Source organism: Hemitrygon akajei, chromosome 1 (genome assembly GCF_048418815.1).
Source record: "Hemitrygon akajei chromosome 1, sHemAka1.3, whole genome shotgun sequence".
Taxonomy (NCBI): Eukaryota; Metazoa; Chordata; class Chondrichthyes; order Myliobatiformes; family Dasyatidae; genus Hemitrygon; species Hemitrygon akajei.
The window spans coordinates 111446445-111461764 of record NC_133124.1 but is presented as its reverse complement, the minus strand read 5'-3'; the positions used below and the strand labels follow the sequence as shown (position 1 = coordinate 111461764).

The 15320-nt window shown below is 40.3% G+C and overlaps 1 protein-coding gene across 1 annotated transcript in view; it reads left to right on the top strand.

Annotated features, from left to right (window-relative positions):
• Nucleotides 1–15320, top strand: part of LOC140729842 (eukaryotic translation initiation factor 3 subunit E-A) — a 163342-nt gene that overhangs the window by 33664 nt on the left and 114358 nt on the right. Inside the window, exons 4-5 of the mRNA XM_073050055.1 lie at nt 5404–5446; nt 6127–6231. Coding sequence (XP_072906156.1) covers nt 5404–5446; nt 6127–6231 — 148 coding nt within the window. The remainder of the gene's footprint in view (nt 1–5403; nt 5447–6126; nt 6232–15320) is intronic.

Below are 15320 nucleotides of genomic sequence, written 5' to 3'. Positions count from 1 at the left end.
GGTCTACAAATGGTGAAAAAGTAGGCTAATCAATATGGCACAAAATGCTTTAATTTAGTCAGTGATCATGTGATTGACTGAATTACAAGACATTGATCTGCTGTATCATCCACAGTTCAAGCAAGTTGAAACCTTGTAAAAATCCCAATAACTGTTAGATTCTGCACAGCCTCTGCAATAATTTAGGTCTATTAACTATGTGCAAATCTAAAAGATCATTGGGAAATACTTAAAAATCGTACAAGTGCAGTGGAGATTAATCTGTTTTGTCTGAGTTTAAATCTTTAGTTTCCCCCTGCTCTTTCATTGCAGAGAAACACATTTGAAAGGAATCATAAGGTAACTGGGATTGGACTAAAATGTATTCATCAAGTCCAGCTTGTGGGATGGTAGTCACATGCTGAACAGGTGGTCTTCATTTCCCTTTTAATGTTTGTAAGATATTTATAAATTACATACTGTGATGCACATGGATCAGACTCCTTAGTGTAGAGAAACCCTTGAAGAAAGAATAGAACGGTGACTGGTATTTTATGTATGACAACCAGTTGTGCTCATCCGGTTGTTCTTGCTGTCATCTAAGGGTAATTTAGGTGCCCCATGCTGCTTGGGTGTTTGAAGTTAAGTCCTTGTATAATTGTGCTTCAGGAGAAGGGCAGTGCCATAAGGCTGTAGCAAGCTGTCTTTGAACTTTAATGCTGTTCCAGGGTTATTGCACTGACAATGTCTGCCTATAATTATCATAATTCCTTACCCATGCTGGTTGCTGGTGGATTAGAGCAAGTTAAGGGAAACATAACTTCCTACTATATTACCCAAAGAAAGATGAGTTTGTTTGGTAGGACTTAGACTAATTAAACATTTGAAGTTGGATTTTAATTGAGTCAATGTTTCAGTCAGATTTGAAGTTTAAAAGCATAAAGACAGTCTTTGAATAAATTTCATAGGACTGTTGAGAATGAAAGATAAAGCGCTGCCATGGTAAATTTTATCATCTCACTGGTTAGCACTTGCTAATTAAGCTCAATAACAATTTTTCCTTTCTGCAAGCTATTTAAGAGTTTAAAAAACAACACACATAAAATGCTGGAGGAACTCAGCAGGCCAGGGAACATCTATGGGAAAAAAAGTACAGTCGACGTTTCAGGTCGAGACCCTTCGGCAGGAATAGAGAAAAAAAGGATGAGTAGATTAACACCCCCCCCCCCCTTACCTTTTAAATCTACTCCTCATCTTTTTTTCTCCAGTCCTGCCGAAGTGTGTCAGTCTGAAACGTCAACTGTACTTTTTTCCATAGATGCTGCCTGGCCTGAATAGTTCTTCATGTTGCTTGGATTTCCAGCATCTGCAGATTTTCTCTTGTTCGTAAAAGTTTAAAAATCCAGCTTCTTGTGTACGTCACTTTTATTTGTCTACCTCCTGAGGGCTTAAGCTCCGAAGTCTCTTTCCAAACCACTTCTGTGTCTTTCTGGTTCTTTAAAGTGACACCTAATGCCAAACTCTATGTCCATCTTATTTAAAGAGGATGTTTTGGTCTGGTGTCAGTCACCTTCTTGGTTAATGACCTGTAGGAAGATAAAACTGTTAGCAAAACTGAGGTAACTATGCTTTTGTATGCCTGTCTCCCATATCTAACACCAAACTGTAAAGGCATCAATTCTGGTCTGTTGCCATTCCTCTTGTCCATGTTGACAGAGAAAGCAAGTAGTGGACTTAATTAATTTGTGGTTTACAGAAACTATGTGGTAAAAGCTGTTTTTGTTTTGACTTTTCCAAATGAGAGCTTGGCCTTTGTGCTGATCTCCTGGGCTATCCAGGAAGAACTTCGACTCTGCCAGCGTCAGTTTTGAAGGATCTCTGACATCTTATAGCTATGATGTCACTAAGCTGGTTGGGTAGTTAATCACATTAAAAGATGGTTGAAAAACAAATCAAGAAGGAATGATACAGTTTCTGATTAACATTTTGACTTTAAACATTGTTGAACACATTGTCACTGTTAAACCGCTATATTGAATTTTTGTTAAAATATTTTAAAAGCTATTACATTTTAAAGTATTTGAATTCAATACAAAATATAAGAGCAGAAGAAATAGAAGCAGAGTAGACTGTTTGACCTTTTGCATCTGTGCTGTATGAATTTAAAGTTTCATTGCAATCACCTCATTCAAGAGTACAGGCCCAGTATGTAATCTCTTTTAAAATGACAATCCTCCCTCTATTGCAAGTATATACTTCATTTTGTTTATCTCAAAAGCAATAGAGGTTTACCAGGATGTTGCCTGGACTAGAGGATGTGCTATGAGGAGAGGGTGGACAAACATTGATTGTTTTCTCTTGAGTGGAGACCTGATAGAGGTTTATAAGTTTGAGAGGCATCGAGAGCAGACAGCCAGTATCTTTTTCGCAGGGTTGAAATGTCTTCTAGAGGGGATGCATTTAAGGTGAGAGGGTAAGTTTAAAAGAATTGTATGGGGCAAGTGTTTTTTTTATAAACAGAGAGGTGGTGTTTGGAACGTGCTCCCAGGGAGACTGGTAAAGGCAAATACAATAAAGGTGTTCAAGAGGCTCTGTGCTATTGAGGGAGTGCAGCGTAGGTTCACAAGGTTAATTCCTGGAATGGCGGGACTGTCATATGTTGAAAAATTGGAGCGACTGGGCTTGTATACACTGGAATTTAGAAGGACGAGAGGGGATCTGATTGAAACATATAAGATTATTAAGGGATTGGACACACTGGAGGCAGGAAGCATGTTCCCACTGATGGGTGAGTCCAGAACTAAAGGCCACAGTTTAAGAATAAGGGGTAGGCCATTTAGAACTGAGATGCGGAAAAACTTTTTCACCCAGAGAGTGGTGGATATGTGGAATGCTCTGCCCCAGAAGGCAGTGGAGGCCAAGTCTCTGGATGCATTCAAGAGAGAGTTAGATAGAGCTCTTATAGATAGCAGCGTCAAGGGATGTGGGGAGAGAGCAGGAACAGGGTACTGATTGTGTATGATCAGCCATGATCACAGTGAATGGCGGTGCTGGCTAGAAGGGCTGAATGGCCTACTCCTGCACCTACTGTCTATTGAGAGGCACAGGAATGTACAGGAACTGGAAGGATATGGACATTGTGCAGGCAGAAGGGATTAGTTTACTTGGACATTGGATTACTAATTTAATTAGTTTGGTACAACATTATGGGCTGAAGGGCCTGTTCCTGTGTAGTGCTGTTCTACGTTCTAAGTAAATAGTCTAGCTTTTTGATTAACAAACTGCTTGCTTTCCTAGTTGCTTGCTATGCCTTCATGTTAATTTTAAATAGTTCATATATGAAAATACGCAAGCCCCTCTGAACAAAATGCTTCAATCCTCATCATTTAAAAAAAACACCTCTCATTTCTTTCATTGAAGTGTATGGTCTTGCATTCTTCCTCATTGTATTGCACCTGACATGCTCACAGCCATGCACTTGGCCTAATTTTAACTCCTGAAGCCTTATTGTACTCTCCATCTATGAATCATGAGCAAACTTGGACAGATTATGGTTGACGCCCTTATCAGTATCATTGATACAGATTGTGAACAGGAAGGGCCAGTACTGATCCTTGTGACAACCTGTTAGTTATAGCTCTGTTAAAGCTGGAATATGCTAAACAGTATAGCTTAGTGCCTCGTTAAAACTTGGAAGTTGCTGATAGCTAAGTAACATGATTTCTTTTTTTTTGGCATGGGTCATTTATGGAATAAACTCAGTCATAGCATTTGACACTTATGGTTATGGTACTCTGTAGAGACCTTACTTTCACCTGGAACTGACAGCTGCTGTAAACGAATTTTAACTTCCTGTAGACAAATTGTGTGTGGGAGAAACACCTGATGAGTTTTGTTGCAGCTTGCTCATGCAGTGCCCAGACTATACCAGGAGAATCAAGCCGGATGCTTAGAATTACCCGTGGCATCTGAAACAAGCTGTATGAAATATCTTAGCAGTAATTAGAAGCATTTGTGATGTGAGCTGTCAGGTTTGTTTTGCATCGGTAAATTTATGTTTTAGCTGCATTGAGTTAATTGGATTTAGGATGCAGGTAAAGTTTTGAAAATGGATCCATCCTTGCAGTTGCAGGTGATTGGATATTGAGTATAAGTGCAAATGACGACACCCACAGCAGTGATGCGGGAAGGGGTAAACTTCATTGATATTCCTGCTCCACATTAGCTATCTCTACTACCTTTCTACTGACTGCAATGAAGGAGGCTGCCTGGGATCTGTTATTTGTTGTACAAGCATTTGGGTGACTGTTTGGTGGGGGGGCATGTCAGGGGAGTGGTGGGTAAGTTCCCAATTGAGGCAAAGTTGCAAAAATGGTCAAAGGAAACACATAATCTTTAAAAATTATTTATGTTATTTATTATTGTTATTTTAAAAAATGTGAACAGAAACCATGAGAACTTTCCAAGAATGAAATATATTTCAGTCCAAATTTTGAGAGAAAAATTGTTCCTGTTGGTGCCATCTATTAATTTTTTACATATACTGTAGTCTATTGAGCACAAGTGACTGGAGAAATTTTGTAGAATGTTTAGTCAAAATTAACAAAGCAAATACCCATAATAAAAATTATGAAAATAATAAAAATGATCTGTGAAGTTTTTTTTACAATTCTTTAAACTTTTCTATCTCCATGAAAGCATATGGCAGAAAAGTGAAGAAGTCTTGTTCTCATTCCTTGAGGTTGCCTCATCCCTTTTCCAACAGATGTCTTTATTTCTCTTTTAATGGAAAATTTGGAATGCAAAATGATGTTCATTCCACGTTCCTGTGAAAGGTGCATCAAGGTCGGGAGTGCACTGTACTGACAGATGTGCCGATCCCTCCCCCAGATGTGCCTCAAAAAATTTGTAATTGGCTCCTTCAGCACGAAATGCACTTGAGTGTGATGGGAGACCGCAGCCATGCATTACACACATTGAGTGATTTTTTTAAAAAACTGGCTGGAGTTTATCACATTGCCAGCCAAAGCATATTTTCATTGTTAACTCAAATGTGCTGCAATAATGAAAACCAGGCCATTGTGTTTCAATTTTTAAGAACCTAGTGTGGATTTAGCCTGATTTGAAATGACTTTTGTCTCTTTTAATTCACCTTGACCAGTTGTGATTACGTACGTGAACAAGTATGCAATGAGTTGATGGTGGTCTTGGTCTTAACTCCCATTAGCACATATCCACCAAAAGATGATGCTAAACAATTCCAAAAGCAGTTGATTAGAATACTGATCTTGATTTCAAAGAAAGAGTTTTTTTTTAAAATAGAAATTCTTAAACTGTCACAAGATTCCTACTGAGTCTCTCAGTTTTAAATTAATGCTGAAGGAATGTGTTTCCAATAAAACATTTTTTTTCTCCCCCAAATAGAGATGGGCGAATGCTGTTTGATTATTTAGCAGAAAAGCATGGGGTAAGTGATGGATATGTGTTTGTTATAATGAATATTTAAAGCTAGCGATCGCATAATATTATACCTCAGCTGCTGAGGAATGAATGACAGTGATCATGAGTAATAGTTGAAGCAGTTCGTTAGAACCTTTATTACACTTGCCCTGAAATGTGATTGGTTCAGTAAATGTTTGGATAGTGAGGTTGATGCTACTTTTGGTGTGCTAGTCAATGATTATTTAACCAATGACATCATTACTTGTTAAAATAAATCAGTAATTTGGATTTACTCTGTTAACACTTTAATACCATCACTGTGTTAGAGGAGAGAATGTTGATGGAAAATTATTGTATTTAAATATGCAAACTTCATACAATTCATATCATGCAGAATGTTCTTTAACTTCTGAATGAAAAGGGTTTTCTTATCACTGACTTTTGTCATGAGATTTGTAGCAAGAGTAGTACAGTGCAAAGCCAAAACAATTAATATAAAATTACAAAGTAACTAATAGTGCAAAACAAAAGGAATAACAAACTAGTGTTCATGGGCTGTGCAGAAATCTGATGGCAGAGGGTGAGAAGCAGTCCATAAATTGTTGAGTGCTGGGGAATGCCTTAACTGGAACAGGTAATGTCTTAATGTAAGAAGGTCTTGCCTTTCTTCAGCTCATTTTTATGTGCTGTGTATTTGTTTTGCAGTTTCGTCAGGAGTATTTAGACACTTTGTACCGATATGCTAAATTCCAATATGAGTGTGGTAATTATTCGGGTGCAGCAGAATACCTTTACTTTTTCCGCGTTCTGGTAAGTACCATTTCCTAGAGAAGTGAAGCTTGGTGCTCTACTGTCCGAGAATTCTAGCTCTGTGTTTTAGATGCATTTTTATACATTTATCAACCTCTCAACTAACCATGCATATCACTTGATTAATTCCAGCCCTCTTAAACCTGTTTTCCTAGCCAAGTTGCATATGACTTGGAGGCTTGAACTGTCCTTTTCACTTAACTTTCTAGAACCATGAAAAATAATGAGTTAATTGAACCTCTGTTAAGGATGCCTGTACAACAGCCACACATTTGGAAAGCTGTATGTGTAGTCTACAATTCTGTTGTTAGTGTAGCCAGTACACTGATAACCAATATAATTTCTGACTATGCCATCAGATGTAATGGAAAAATGGTTTGGGGAGAATTTAACCAGCCTTATTTTCTTTTGCAACAGTTTCAGAAACAGAATCGGTTTATCATCACCGATTTGCATGTGGTAATGTTTGTTGTTTTGCGGCAGCAGTTCAGCTGAAGACATGAAAGTTATAAGTTAGAGAACAAATAAATTGTGCAAAAAAGAGTAGTGTTCATTGGTTCATCTAAAAATATGATGACTGAGTGGAAGTAACTGTTCCTAAATCATTGAGTGTACATCTTTCGACTCTTGTGTCCCCATCCCAATGGTAGTAATGAGAAAAGGCAGGTCCTAGATGGCGAGGGTTCTTAGTGATGGACACAGTCACCTTGAGGTACCACCTTTGGAAAATGTCTTCAATGGTGGAGAGGTTGTGCCATGATGGAGCTGGCTAAATGTACGACCCTCTGAGCATCTTGCGATCTATGCATTCATTGATGCCTCCATGCTAGGTTGTGATGCAAACAGAATGCTCTCCATCATACATCTATAGAAATTTGGAAGTGATTGGTTTTATACCAAATCTCTTCAAACTCCTAATGATGTAGAGCCATTGAGGTGTCTCCTTGTCTTCATGATTGCATCAGTGTGTTGGGCCCAGTATAGACCCTCTGAAATGTTGTTGTTTGAAAGAAGTACATAAAAAGTAGCTTATAAGACCATAAGATATAGGAGCAGTAGTAGGCCATTTGGCCCATCGAGTCTGCTCTGCCATTCAATCATGGGCTGATCCAATTCTTCTAGTCATCCCCACTCCCTGCCTTCTCCCCATACCCTTTATACTGGCTATTCATGAACCTATCTATCTCTGCCTTAAATACACCCAATGACTTGGCCTCCATAGCCACTCGTGGCAACAAATTCCACAGATTTACCACCCTCTAAATAAAGTAATTTCTCTGCATTTCTGTTCTAAATGGACATCCTTTGATCCTGAAGTCATGCCCTCTTGTCCTAGACTTTCCTACCATGGGAGATAACTTTTCCATATCTCATCTGTTCAGGCCCTTTAACATTTGGAATGTTTCTATGAGATCCCCCCTCATTCTCCTGAACTCCAGAGAACACAGCCCAAGAGCTTCCAGACGTTCCTCGTATGGTAACCTTTTCATTCCTGGAATCAATCTCGTGAATCTTCTCTGAACCCTCTCCAATGTCAGTATATACTTTCTAAAATAAGGATCCTAAAACTGCACACAATACTTCAAGTGTGGTCTCACGAGTGCCTTATAAGAGTCTTAACATCACATCCCTGCTCTTGTATTCTATACCTCTAGAAATGAATGCCAGCATTGTCTTCTTCACCACGACTTAACCTGGAGGTTAACGTTTAGGGTATCCTGCACAAGGTCTCCCCAGTCCCTTTGCATCTCTGCATTTTGAATTGTCTCCCCATCTAAATAATAGTCTGCCTGTTTATTTCTTCCACCAAAGTGCATGACCAAACAGTTTCCAACACTGTATTTCATTTTGCCACTTATTTGCCCATTTCCCTAAACTATCTAAGTCTCTCTGCAGGCTCTCTGTTTCCTCAACACTATCCGCTCCTCCACCTATCTTTGTATCATCAGCAAATTTAGCCACAAATCCATTGAACCCACAGTCCAAACCATTGACGTACATCGTAAAAAGAAGCGGTCCCAACACTGACCCCTGTGGAACTCCATTGGTAACCGGGAGCCAGCCCGAATAGGATCCCTTTATTCCCACTCTCTGTTTTCTGCTGATCAGCCAATGATCCACCCATGCTAGTAACTTCCCTCGCTAAGCAGCCTCGTCTGCAGCACCTTGTCAAAGGCCTTCTGAAAATCCAAGTACAGCACATCTAAAGCATCTTTTTTGTCTACCCTGCTTATCATTTCCTCAAAAAAATTGCAGTAGGTTAGTCAGGCAGGATTTTCCTTTCAGGAAACCATGCTGGCTTTGGCATAACTTGTCATGTGCCTCCAGTTATTCTGTAATCTCATCCTAACAATTGGTCCTAACAACTTCCCAACCACTGATCAGGCTAACAGGTCTATAGTTTCTTTCTGCAAATTTTTAAAAGCTTCCCAATCCTCTATCTTCCCACTAGTTTTGGCTTCCTTGTATGCCCTCTCTTTTGCTTTTACTTTGTTTCTGACTTCACTTGTCAGCCATGGTAGTGTCCTTCTTTCATTCGAAAATTTCTTCTTAATTTGGAATAAATCTGTCTTTTATTTCCCTCATTTTTCACAGAAACTCCAGCCATTGCTGCTCTGCTGTCCTTCTTGTTAGTGTCCCTTTCCATTCACCCTTGGCCAGTTCCCCTCTCATGCCATTGTAATTTCCTTTATTCCATTGGAATACCAACACACTGGAATTTAATTTCTCCTTCCCAAATTTCAAAGTGAATTCAATCATATTGTGATCACTGTTCCGTAAGGTTTCCTTACCTTAAGCTCTCTTATCACCTCTGGATCATTGCACAACACCCAATCCAGCAGGGGCGATCCCCTAGTGGGCTCAACAACAAGCTGTTCTGTAAAGCCATCCCTTAGACATTCTACAAATTCTCTCTCTTGAGGTCCAGTACTGACCTGGTTTTCCCAATCCACTTTCATGTTAAAATCCCCAATGATTACCATGACATTGCCCTTCTGACATGCCTTTTCTATTCCTGCTGTATTTGTAATCCACATCCCGGCTGCTATTTGGAATCCTGTATACAACTGCCATTAGGGTCCTTTTACCCTTGCCATTTCTTAACTGAACCCATAGTAGAGACTCTACACCTTCCGATCCTATGTCATTCCTTTCTAATGATTATTATTATTTCTTATATACAGGGCCACACCACCCCCTCTGCCTACTAACCTATCTTTCCGATACACTGTATATCCTTGTACATTCAGCTCTCAATGGCACCCATCCTTTAGCCAAGTTTCAGAGATGGCCACAACATCATACTTGCCCATCTGCGAAGATCATCCATTTTATTTTTTATGCTGCATGCATTCAAATACAACACTCAGTCCAGTATTTGTTGCTTTCTGTTTTAACTGCACCACACCTCTACTGCCCTGTAGCTCATCCCACTGGCTGTCCTTTCGATCATCTCTGTTGCATGCTATCTTTGATGTGTTTCTGTTCTCCCCTTCCTCAGCCCTATTACTCTGGTTCCCATCCCCCTGCCAAATTAGTTTAAACCCTTCCTAACATCTCTATTAAACCTGCCTACTAGGATGTTGGACCCCTTTGGGTTCAGGTGTAACCCATCCTTTCTGTTCAGGTTGTACTTCCCCCAGAAGATGCCCCAATGATCCAGGAACTTGAAGCCCTGCCCCCTTCACCAGTCTGTCAGCCACACATTAATATGTCTGATCATGCTATTCATGCGTTTGTTAGCACGTAACACAGGCAGCAATCCTGAGATTACTACCCCAGAGGTCCTGCTTTTCAGCTTCCTACCCAACTCCCTGAATTTTCTCTTCAGGACCTCCTCCCTTTTTCTACCTATGTCATTGGTACCAACGTGTACCAAGACTTCTGGCTGTCCACCCTCTCCCTTCAGAATACTCTGCACCCAATCCGAGACATCCTGTACACTAGCACCTGGGAGGCAACACACCATGTGGATATCTCTATCAGGCTGACAGAATCTCCTGTCCTTTCCTCTCACTATGGAATTCCCTGTGGCTAATGCATTCCTCATCATCATCTCTCCCTTCTGCACCACAGAACCAGGCTCAGTGCCAGAGATGCTGACGTTGCAACCATTTTGTCATGATATTATTAAAATTTAAATCTGATTAGGCAGATCTAGATACAACAGCTACAGAGGACACTAACAATGTTGAAAGAATAATCTTTGAAAAATTACTTTTCAGTTGATGTTTATATTTTTATAGCAGAGTTCGCATAGCTTTTCAGAAAATCAACTTTTTTGATTCTGTTCTGAATCACAATTTAAATTGAAATTTAAAGCTCAGGAAGGTACATTTTGGGGGAAAAAATAATAAATAAAAACAAATTACTGGAAAATTTAGAGGTTTTGTAATCAGAAAGCAGAAGAGGCTGGATTAAGTTCTGTGTTGTCATTCCTTGGTGATAAGAGGCCTGAACAGTATTCTGTTACATTTTTACAGTTGTTATTAATCATATGCTATATGTGTTGTTAGCAAAGCCAATATTTGCTATTCTGAATTGCACTTGGAAAGTTGGTGGCACACTGTTCACTTGATCCTCTTAGTCTGATGCACACTCTATGATTTAGTCTTTGGTGGCGTGGGGAACTCCAGGATTTTGAACATCTACAGTAAATTAACTTTGATATATTTTAAGCTAAGGTTATGACTTACTTGGAAGGGAACTGGCAGGTATGGTGGAGCAGTTCTGGTGAGGCCATGGTCCTTATCTTTGTGGAGGATGATGCTAGTGAGCTTGTGTGGTGCAGTGAAGAAAGTTGTAGTAGGTTTCTGAAGTGGGTAAATAGTAGACCCTCCAGCCGTGGTGTACCGAATCATTTCAGGGTCACATTCCAGGTTGTTTCATTAACTAAATTTACTTTTCCTAGCTGCTTTGGAAGACTTTCTTCAGATCACTTGTCCAATTCACTGGATCTCTAGATCAATAACATAACCACTCTGCTACAGTATCTGTTGCGTTCTCTGTGGTACCTGAGTGATTATGGTGGACAGCTTGTATGGAAGAAGAGTTGAGACATCATTCACAGCTATCAAAGTGATGCTGCTGTTATCAACAGTAATAGCTTTCCATATTAAACATGAAGTCAGCCTAAGAGATTAATAGAATCTTAAGTGCTGATACCTGATAGGACACTTGTGAAGTTTCAGTGCTTCTTCCAGGGTTGAAGTTAATGCCACATTATGTAATGTAACCCTGGAGATAAACCAGATTTTATAATGTAATAAACTGGAATAAAAGCTTGAATTTAATTTCTAAGGAGATGAAATGAATTTCCAATGTAACTTTAAGGATCAAATCATGACTTAAGCTGTCTCCTCCGGGCAGAGAAACTAAATGTAAATGACTTTTTGTACTCTATGTTAAGAAATATTTGCTGAGACTACTTGTAGGTTTTAAGTTGAAAATCAATTTGTCTTCTTTCTAGTAAAGTTAATCAGAATCGTATCGAATATCACATGCAAATGACATGAAATTTCTTGTTATGTGGCAGCAGTACATTGCAATGCATAATAATAAAAATTGAATTACAGTAAGAAGTGTGTGTAATAATATATATAACTTATAAAAAGTATTCACCCCTTCTTGGAAGTTTACATGTTTATTGTTTTACAGCATTGAATCACAGCGGATTTCATTTGGCCTCACAACACTAATCAACAGAACAGACTCTTTGGTGTCAAAGTGAAAACAAATTTCTACAAATTGGTCAAAGTTTACTACATTTATTAAACGCAGAATAATTGATTGCATAATTACTCACCCCCTTCAAGTTAGTCTTTAGTAGGTGCACCTTTGGCAGCAATTACAGCCTTGAGTCTGTGTGGATAGATTTCCTATCAGCTTTGCACATCTGCAGTTTTCCCCCATTCTTCTTTACAAAACTGCTCAAACTCTGTCAGACTGCATGGGGTTCGTGAGTGAACAGCCTTTTTCAAATCTAGCCACAAATTCACAATTAGATTGAGGTCTGGACTCTGACGTGACCACTGTAGGACATTGTTGTTTTAAGCTGTTCCTGTGTCGCTTTAGCTTTTGGGGTCTTTGTCTTGCTGGAACACAAATCTTCTCCCAAGTCGCAGCTCTCCTGCAGACTGCATCAGGTTTTCCTCCAAGATTTTCCTGTATTTTGCTACATTCATTTTACCTTCTACCTTCACAGGCCTACTAGAGCCTGCTGCAGTGAAGCATCCCCAGAGCATGATCCAGCCACCACCATGCTTGATGGTAGGGATGATATATTCATGATGATGTGCAGTGTTTGGCCTGAGCCAAACATAGGGTTTAGTCTAATGGCCAAAAACTCAACTTGGTTTCATCAGACCATAGAACCTTCTTCCAGCTGACTTCAGAGTCTCCCACATGCCTTCTGGCAAACTCTAGCCGAAGTTTCATGTGAGGTTTTTTTTCAATAGTGGCTTTCTCTTTGCCACTCTTCCATAAAGCTGCGACTGGTAAAGCAACCTGGCAGCAGTTGTGTATGCACAGTCTCTCCCATCTCAGCCACTGAAGCTTGTAACTCCTGCAGAGCTGTCATAGGTCTCTTGATGATTGATTTAACTGTACTCCAAGGGATATTCAGTGACTTGGAAATTTTCTTGTATCCATCTCCTGACTTGTGCTTTGCAATAACCTTTTTGTGGAGTTGCTGGGAGTGTTGCTTTGTCTTCATGGTGTAGTTTTTGCCAGAATACTGAGATAGACCTTCCGGATACAGATGTATTTTTACTATACTCCATTGAAACACCATGACTGCACAAGGTGATCCCCATTTAACTAATTATGTGACTTCCAAATCCAATTGGCTGCACCAGTAATGATTTAGTGTGTCATATTTAAGGGATGAATACTTGTGTAGTCAAATATTTTGTGTTTTACATTTGTAATTAATTTGGATAACTTTGTAGAAATCTGTTTTTATCTTGACGCGAAAGAGTACCGTAGATTCCGGACTACAGAGCGCACCTGATTTTTAGCCGCTGGCACTAATTTTAGAAATAAAATCATTTTTTTAAATGTAAAGGCCGCACCGGATTTTCGGCCGCAGGTGTCCCACGTTGTAATATGAGATATTTACACAGAAAGATATTACACGTGAGGATTTTTTTAACTTTTAATTAAATCCATATGGTAACAAAAACAAATACATATTGCAAATGCTTTTTTTCGAACCGTGCCCGTACGCGGCTACTTTTAAATATACGTTGCGTATACTTCTTTACTGAACAACATTCCAATATCTCCTAACGACTGGTAAAAAATATATATACTGCAGCCTACCAGGAAAAGTTATTGATACCTTTAACTTAAAAGCAGAGTTCGCTCGGATCCAAAGCCGCTCGCGTAATGCCGCTCCCCCCCTCCTTTCCGTTTCATCGCAAACGGCATTTAAAAGCAGATTTCGCTCAGATCCAAAGCCGCTCCGCCGCTCGACCCCCCTCCTTTCCGTTTCATCGCAAACGGCATTTTCCCACAAGACGCCGCGAAACCGGGTGTGTCGTCATAGCATCCCGCGATGTAGTACAGAAAACAAATATAGTTTAAACTAAGAGGGTAGGTAGCACAATGCTTCGAGTGTTTTCCATGTTGATGAGGGTGAGTACAAATGACTGATTTACAATAATTTAATTGTGAAAGTGCGCTTGATTTATCGTACAATTTCTTTGGACCTCTGTGAACTACTCATCAATTTTATTGGTCTACTGTTACGAGGCAAAATGTTTACGAGGCGGCATGAAAAAAACCTTGCATTAGCCGCATCGGATTATTGGCCGCAAAGTTCAAAGCTGTTCAAAATGTGGGAAAAAAGTAGCGGCTTAAAATCCGGAATCTACGGTACTTTTCTGTTGATCAGTGTCAGAAAATCCAAATTAAATCCACTGATTCAATGTTGTAAGACAATAAAACATAACTTCTGATGGGATGTCTATATTTCTTATAGGCACTGTACACTCACTCACTCTCTCTCTCTCTCTCTCTCTCACACACACACACACACACACACACACACACACACACACACACACACACACTCTCTCTCTCTCTCTCTCTCTCTCTCTCTCTCCCTCTCTCCCTCTCTCCCTCTCTCCCTCTCCCCCTCTCCCCCTCTCCCCCTCTCCCCCTCTCCCCCTCTCCCCCTCTCCCCCTCTCCCCCTCTCCCCCTCTCCCCCTCTCCCCCTCTCCCCCTCTCCCCCTCTCCCCCTCTCCCCCTCTCCCCCTCTCCCCCTCTCCCCCTCTCCCCCTCTCTCCCTTGCAAATGTATGTATATAGCCCTCTGAGGACTGCTGTGTGTTCCAACTTCATACTCTTTCTGAAGTCCACAGTCAGTTCTTTGGTCTTATTGACGTTGAGGGCTAGGTTGTCGCTGTGACACTACTCAACTAGCTGATAGCTCACTCCTATATTGCACCTTGTCACCATCTGAAATTCTGCCAACAATACTTGTGTCGTCAGCAAATTTAAAGTTGGCATTTGAGTTGGGCCTAGCCACACAGTCATCGGTGTAGAGAGAGTAGAGCAGTGGGTCAAGAACACATCTTTGAGATGCACCATTGTCAGTTATCAGTGAGGTGGAGATGGTCTTCTGATGAGGAAGTCGAAATCCAGTTGTGGAGGGACAGAATTACCCTACCGCATAGCCCTCTATTTTTCTAAGCTCAATGTACCAATCTAAGAGTCTCTTAAAAGACCCTATTGTATCCGCCTCTATCACTGTTGCTGGTAGTGCATTCCACACACCTACTACTCTCTGTGTTTTTAACAAAAAAATACTTTCCTCTGACATGCCCCTTGTACCTACTTCCAAGCACCTTAAAACTATGCCCTTTCATGTTAGCTACTTCAGCCCTGGGAAAAAGCCTCTGGCTATCCACATGATCAATGCCTCTGATCATCTTATACACCTCTATCAGGTCGCCTGTCATCCTCCGTCATTGCTGCACGGAGAAAAGGCCAAGTTCACTCAGCCTATTCTCATAAGGCATGCTCTCCAATCCAGGCAATATCCTTGTAAGTCTCTTCTGCACTCTCCATAGTATCCACATTCT